At 54.3% G+C, this 7,919-nt stretch overlaps 1 protein-coding gene across 1 annotated transcript in view; it reads left to right on the top strand.

The window, feature by feature from the left end:
• GALNT10 (polypeptide N-acetylgalactosaminyltransferase 10) overlaps window positions 1–7,919 on the top strand; it is a 54,625-nt gene that overhangs the window by 33,319 nt on the left and 13,387 nt on the right. The window contains exon 5 of the mRNA XM_045284709.1: window positions 4,991–5,098. Within this exon, the coding sequence (XP_045140644.1) occupies window positions 4,991–5,098 (108 nt within the window). The remainder of the gene's footprint in view (window positions 1–4,990; window positions 5,099–7,919) is intronic.

Here is a 7,919-nt window from a genome sequence, read left to right as displayed (position 1 = left end):
GCTCCATTGTGTTTTCCTGATGCACATCACCACAGTTTTTTCTCCTCCTCAGTTTAGGAGATACGAGCAAGTAATTGTCTTTTATAGACACTGTAATGAAGCCTGTCATCACACAAAAGAAGTTTGCTAATAAAATAAATCAAAGCAGCAATGAAAATGAATGGGGAGCAGGCTTTCACAGTTAGATGTGTACACATCCCCTGGCGTGGAGCGTCTAGCAAGAAGGCTCTTCTGCAGGGAGAAAAGAGAGGCGGCGAGAAGCGAGCTAGCAGGACATGCTGAGGAGCTCCTTGTGACTTACACACACGTACGCGCACACGCTACAGCAGACAGCTCACCCCACAAGGAGCGTGCCGCCGCAGAAATGCCCCCTTTCCAACATGGTGGGTTCCCTGCAGCGCCCCCTCGTCTTGGACAGTGGCCCCTTGCAGGGGGTTGCTGGAGTGAGAAGGGAAGGCCTGGGGCAGCCCGGCCCCATGCAGGGCCTGCGAGGCTCGCCTACCCCACCCAGCCCTCCGAGCCTCCTGGCCACTTGGAGGTTTTTCCCAGCAAGGCAGTTGGGAAGGGAAAAAAAAACCATGCTGGTATTGGCAAAAGAGCAAATCATTGTATCATTTCAACCTGTGGCGTCGAAGTCAATTGCAACCACGGCGACCCATGTGGCACAGAGAGCCTCTCCACAGGGTTTGCTCGGCTGCAGGGGGGTACAGAGCAGTTCGCCAGGCCTGGCTCTCACCGTACCACCGACGTGGGCAGGGACTGCCCAGCTTGACATCAGCCACCTCCTCTCATGCCCATACAAGCTGAAAGGACTCTGACCCAGGCGGCTGAGGCAGGGGTCACCATCTCGGCCTTCTGGGAGGTAGCAGTGGTTTTTGTCCCCACTTGACAGGTAAGGAGACGGAGGTCCCCCAGGCCCGGTGCCTTGCACAAGGCCACGTGATGACGAGGGTGTGTTGGACTGCAGGGCATCAACCGGCAGTGTGTTTGTGTCCCCTGTGCTGTGGTTGTTGTGGGTCTTGAATGGCTGTGAGGTAAGTGGCCTGGAATCTGCCCAGCTTCCCTCTCTGGGGTGAGCCCCCACGTCACTCTGTGCCTCGGGCTTTTCGCTGGTCCTTGAGCCTGGGCAGCAGCAGGCTGTGTGTTGCTGGTAGGAGCACCCCTTCCCGTCGTGGAATCCCGTATCTTCAGTAGGCCCTCAAGTCTTGAGAGCTGAGAGAGTCAGCTACCGGGAGGAAGGGGACGAAGTGGTGACCACGTTGGTGACACTGTGTCTAGTCTGCCTGCTCCCCCCAAACAAACCCAGGCAAGTTCAAGAGCTTTATGGGACTGAAAGAGATGGGGCAGGGGACCTTGTGTCTAAGGAGTAAAACGTGTAACCCCATCCCTTGGCTTATCCCCACGCCATTGAGGCAGTTCTGACTCGGGACGATCTTATGGGACACAGCAGAACTGCCCCCTGGCCTTCCTGAGACGGTGTCTCTCTCCGGGAGCAGACAGCAGCACCTTTCTCCTGCAGAGCAGTTGGTGAATTTGAACCGCCAACTTGACAACAGGCTAATGCCTAATACACTGCTCCACCAGGGCTTCTGTCCTGACTTATAGCCCAAAACAAACCAAATTCACGGCATCGAGTCCATTCCAGCTCATACCCCCTGTAGGACAGAGAACTGGCCCCTCTGGGTTTCCAAGAGTAAAATCTTTATGGGAGGAGAAAGCCTCAGCTTTCTCCCCTAAAGCACCTGATAGGTTTGAACCGCCAACCTTGTGGTTAACAGCCCAAGGTGTAGCCTATTAGACCACCAGAGCACCTTCCATGACTTAGCAGTCTTGCTGAAATCGCTAGAGGCAGAATAACAAAGACAGTGGTTTTCCTCCGGAGACTAAATAATTGATGATGAAACGAGATCCATCCATTTCTCCTCTAATCAAATCCCCCCTTCCTGAGACTTGGTCTCAGCCTCGGTTCATTTATCCCTCATGTATTTGCAGCTGCATACAGAGCACCTGTGCTAGGAACAGGGCGTCTAGTGACAAATGTAACAGATGTATCCCTGCCACATGGAACCCAGGTCCAGTAAGGCACAGGGAACTCCGTGAGGATGCTTAGCTTTGAAGTGACAGAAAGCTGTCTTAAACTGGCTGCAGCACAGCTAGATCCAGGTGTTCTCTCCCTTCTCTCTGTCCCCTCTCGCACCCAGCACCACCCTCCTCTGTGCTGGCTGCACCCTCAGGCCCAACCTCACAGCTCCAGTCAACCGACCCCTGTCCCAGAAAAGAACGTGGCCTCAGAGACCAGGGGCCACCTGGGACACAGGCTCCAGGTGAGAGAGGATGGGGGACCTGTGGTACTTAGATGATTTTATGTCAATTAGACACTCCCTGATGGTGGAGTGGTTATGCATTGGGCTGCCATCCACAAAGTTAGCTGTTTGAAAGCACTCACCAAGTTCAGAAAGAGTGAGCTTTCTACTCCCATAAACAGTTCGTCTGGAAAAAGCCACCGGGGCGGGGGCTTGGTATGAGTCGGCATTGACTCGGCAGTGAGTTTGGTTTTGGTTTGAAACATTCTTGGCTGGAAATGGAGTCAAACCTATCAATCAGGTCACCCCCTGCTACTGTCCAAAGGGTGGGCTCCCTCTGGCTCCAGCCTGGGAGCATGAGACAGCTCAAGGTCACCCCTGTGCTTCGGGAATGCACAGGCTGACAGCCACCATGGTCAGGGCCCAGGACACCAAAGGTCACGGGAAAGAGAAGGACTTGGGGATTGATCACCCATCTGCAGAAAGGAAGGTTCCCACCAGGCAGAGATGGAGACGCAGCCCTGTTAGCCAGTGCGAGTTGAACAGGAAGTGGAAGGAGCTGGATGCCAGCCTAGCCAGCCAGCCAGCCAGGAGATGCTCAGAAATAGAGCAGGACGTGATGCCCCCACCTGCTCGGGGCTGGGGCCAGCTGGGCAGCCACCTAGGCAGGATCCACTCGACAAAAGCATCCCTTCCCCATCAGTCACTTTGTATAAAGGAAGAGTTATTGTTATGGGATGCTGGCACCTGATCAATATCTCTTGGTTTGAAAATAAACTTCTTGGCTTGGCCTTGACATTAATCTACCATCAGGAGCCCATTATCTTGAGACCAATGTTCTGCTCGATTGACTCACTCGTGTTTTTGTGAGTGTTTTTTCTCTCCCCCCAGATCAGAATATAATTGCATTTCTCTAGACAGCAATTTCACTAATTGCAGCCCCATGCACATCCCCTCTCAGGAAGAGGGACAGCCGTGAGCGAGAGGTCGCAGGGATGTCGGGCCAGGTGGAAGAGCCGCCCCCTGGAGCCCCTGAAGAATTTATGAGGACATGAGGTCTCATCCCAGGGTGCACTGCGCAGTTCATGCTGGACAGGGTTCTTCACCGGACCAGGGTGGGGAGAGGGGGGCCACAACGAGGGGCTTTGATCAGGTGAACAGCATGTCTCCAGTCCAGCCATGTCCCACCATCACCATAGGCACCTCCTCATGCAAAAGACTGCTGGGACTCTCCCCGGCTGGCCATTTGCTTCCCAGAACAATGGAATAGACAATGTTCCCTCCTTTCCTGAAGACTTCCCATGGCTGATTCCTCCCTCTGCCCTTCGAAGCCCTCACAAGCTGGCCCAACCCCTCTTCCTGCCCCACTCCCCTCCATTCCCTCTGCTACCTCCACGCCAGGCCTCCGGCTCTCTTTATGCAGTGAACATACCAAGCTCAGCGCTACCCCAGGACCTTTGCACCTGCTGGTGTCATCTAACAGTGGTCTTAAACTCTGTGTCACCCACACACACACAAGCTCCGCATGTGAGTTAGTTAATTGTGCCAGCCTGGCCGATAATCACATGTGGGGCTGGTTGAAAGGCCGAGGGATAAATGGGTGGTGAAGCCTCGCCTTTCTAGTTCTCGGGTCTCTTGTTTTGTGATGGTTGCACCGGGTGCAAGCTGCCTTAGCAGCTCCCTGCTTCAGCTTGCAAGATTGACTTCCTACAAGACATCCCCAAGGAGAAGCTGCATGGATCTACCCCGATGCAGCCCTGGTGCTGGAGCAGCCGTGTGGAGACCCCTGCCAGTGCTGAGATGCTTACACGTTCACTGACTCAGCTTTCCTCCTGCAGTCGGCATTATTGCCTCTGTTTTGTGAGGTGAAGGACTTTGTGGACTAGTGTTGGGTATGGGTTAATGTTGGACTTGTGGGCTTGGGCAGCATTGGGTTGGGGTGTTTTCGTGATGCACATTTTCTTTGCATAAAACTCTCTCTTATACATGAGTTGCTGTGGATTTGTTTCTCCAAAGTACCTAGACTAATACAGCATGTGAGCAGGTTTCTCAGCTTCTCTGGGCTTCCCTTTCTCCGTCTGGTTGGTGATCATGTTCTTTCCTGGAGTCCTGCTGGTGTCGTGATTGCACATCGGCTGCTGACCACAGCCAGCAGTTCAAAATGAGCAGCGGCACTGCAAGAGAAAGAGAAGGCCTTTTGCTCCCGTAGAGGTGACAGCCCTGCAAACCCACAGCGGCAGTCCTACCCTGTCCTGTAGGGTCGCTATGAGGCGGCCTCGACTGACTCGCCTATGTGGCCGATTTGCTGATGAGGCTTCAACATGCAAGTCCTCTGCGGCCGCGGTCGCGGTCACCGCCCCTTCCTCCCCTGGTGCGTGCTGTGAGCCGAGGCTGCAGCAGGCACTCCAGCCTGATGCTTTGGCTGAACACACCAGGGCAGTGGTTCTCAACCTGCGGGTTGCGATCCCTTTGGGGGTCAAACGACCCTTTCACGGGTCGCCTGATTCATCACAGTAGCAACATGACGGTGATGAAGTAACGGAAATAATGTTATGGTTGGGGGGTCACCACCAGATGAGGAACCATATGAAAGACCTGCTGCATGAGGAAGGGTGAGGACCACTGCTCGAAGGGGTGCTGGCCTGTGAGGGACATCGAGTTCATCTCCCCCCGCCTCTCTCCGGCAGGTGTGGATGTGCGGCGGCCGAATGGAGGACATCCCCTGCTCCAGGGTGGGCCACATCTACCGGAAGTACGTGCCGTACAAGGTCCCTGCTGGAGTCAGCCTGGCCCGGGTAAGTGATGAGTTTCCTGGGGGTGGAGGGGCTCCAACCCAGACCCCGACGCAGAGCAGAGATACCCTGAGGCCCCTGAGCACTTACTTAAAACCCCGCTTCCCCACCGAAGAGCGGTGTGACCCTGGGAGGGTTGCTAAACTCCTCTGAGCCTGTTTCCTCCTTTGTTTAAAGAGAGCTTTCTCCCCAAGGCGTCGCGTTGCCAGGGAATGAAGGCGACGACACCATTAACCAAAGTGTGGCAGACGGAGATGATCTTGGGAGAACATTTCCATGTGTTTTTGTTAATGTGGACCGGAAATCAAGGTGCCGTAGTGTATCGGACCTGTGATTTCACAGATAGGCAGAGGTGGGCCTGGGGCAATTTCAAGACAAGGCCTTGCGGTCACATCCATTCCAGCTCATCTGGCGGCCCTCTCGGACACAGCTGAGCAGCCCTGGCGGGGTTCCAAGTCTGGAATTTACAGAAGCGGGAAGTCATGTCTTTCTCCCTTGGAGCAAAATGGGTTTGAACCTCCTCGGGCCTTAGGATCAGCAGCCTAGCACCTAACCCCCGCCCCGCCACAGCCCCTTATTTAAAGAAACATTAAATATTGAGTCCTGGGGTGTGGTGTGTTGGGGACAGCCTGAGATCCACTACTTAAGAGTTCTGGCATCAGGACGGGTAATCGAGTGTCTTTTCTGCCCCACCCCCAACCTCCTCTCCACTGCCATGGCCAAAAAAAGTGTGCCCAACTGGTTCATGGCCTCAGAAGGAATCATTTGTATCATTGCTTGAATTAATTCGGGCGACAGATCACAGGGAAATCTGTCAGCCAGAGGGGATTTTTGGTTTCTTTGGGGTTTTTGTTGTTTTTTTTTTAATTTTTTACAGGTTTCCCCTGTTATCTCAAAGTAGAGTGTTCCTATGAAACCTTCCGAAGCCAAAATGGAATAAAAGGAAAAGCAGTCACTGTTCATTTATCTGGGGGGTGGGGGAAGGAAACTTGTGAGCATTCTTGGGCCCAAATGAATAACCTACCAGATAATACCAGTAACACACGGAGCCTACCACCACACTGGCACGCCGTGTCCCCGGGACGGAGCGAGGGGCCGGCATTGCTTTCTTTGATTTCGAGAGTGAAAGCCTTCCAGAGCCCTCTCGGCTGTGGGGACAGATGCTGCCAATCACTAGGTGTGGAGAGCCCGCAAAACAGTCCAAGAGTCACTTTGGAGGACTTGTCGCTGCCACCCACGGCGACCCTGTGCACCGCCTGGGCCTGCACCAGCCTCACCGTGGCTCCCAGGCCAGAGCCCTTTGCTGCAGCCACTGTGTCGGTCCATCTCAGCGGGGGCCTTGCTCTCTTCCACTGCCCTGACCCTTGACCAAGCATGACATCCTTCTCCAGGGACTGGCCTCTGCTGACAACATGTCCAGAGTTTTTAAGACGAAGTCTTGCCATCCTTGCCTCTAAGGGGCACTCTGGCCTTACGTCTTCCACCACAGATCCGTTCATCCTTTTAGCAGTCCACGGAGCTTTCAATTGTTCTTCTCCAGCCCCACAACTCAAATGCATCTGTTCTCTAAGGTCTTCCTTATTCGATGTCCAATTGATATTGGGAGACTGGGAGACTTGGGCTTTATTACTTGGAAGGTTAATTGTGGGGGTACAGTACTGCTTGCCACCCTGAGGTGGCCGACAGGGGCAGGGTTGGGTTTGGTCTGCACTGCCCTCCAAGCCAGCCAGGGCTTTCTGGTGTCTGAAGGAGAGAAGGACAGAGGGAGTCCGACAGACCGACCCAGAGCAGCTGCCTGCACGTGCCTCCCTGGGAGCTGCCCGGATTGCTACCTAGAAAAGGCCCTGGGGAGAAGGTGCTCTTGGTGGCCAGCTGTGCCTTGAATAGGAGGGGTAGTCTGGGGGGACGCCATGGACGACACACGTGGGGGTCCTCGTTTACCCTACAGGGTAGTAATACTTCCCCAGCTCCTAAGAAGAAACTTTACAACAGTGTCTTTAAGAAGGAAAACAAGCCAAGGAGGCCACAGAAGGAAAATGAAGAGGCGGAGGGGCCCCAGAGGGAGGTTTTGACAAAAGCTGGAGCGGTCACTGCAGTTTGTAAGACCCCCCAGCCTTCTATGCCCCGCCCTCAGGGCAGGCCTGAGCCTGTGTGGGGCAGGGCCACAGCTTCCCTCTGCCCTGTCACTGCCTCCTTGCCCTCCTCATTTGATGGCCTTCATATGCAGAACACGAGTCCCTGGGACCCAAAAGAGCTGTTGTCCAGGATTCCTAAGTGGGTTTGGGAGCTCTGAGGCCCCAAAGCCAGTGGAGGAGGCAGCATGACTGCTTTCCCAGCCGGCAGTACAGGAAAAGAGAGTCGGCAGTGCCCTCTAGTGGTACAGGATCGAACAGCAGTCACCCACGAGGAAGGAGGCAGACAGGTAAACCAGAAGTCCAAGATGGGGACTCTCCCAGACTCAAGAGACAGAAGAAATCATGAGGATACCTTTCCTATTCTGTTTAAGGCCCGCCTGATGAAGACACCATTTCCTCCAGTCACGGAATGTTATGGATGATGGCGAACTGTGTAACTCTTCCAAAAAACCCTGCCGGGCAGCCATCGTAGGGAGCATCCACAGCTCGCTGAACTCTCACTTGTTTTGCTCTTCCTTCTGGAGAGGAGAGCAAAGCACAGAGATGCTGAGTAACTAGTCCATGGGTTAGCGGATCAGCAGTGGAGCCAGAATCCACACCCCCTTTAGGGCGGACAGGAACCCCTGCTGGCGTAGTGGTTACAAGTTAAGCTGCTGACCACAAGGTCAGCAGTTCGAAACCACCAGCAA

The sequence above is a fragment of the Echinops telfairi genome, unplaced genomic scaffold, assembly GCF_000313985.2.
Source record: "Echinops telfairi isolate 266 unplaced genomic scaffold, ASM31398v2 ScPeMD7_7469;HRSCAF=8507_0, whole genome shotgun sequence".
NCBI lineage: Eukaryota > Metazoa > Chordata > Mammalia > Afrosoricida > Tenrecidae > Echinops > Echinops telfairi.
This window is presented reverse-complemented; position numbering and strand designations above follow the sequence as displayed.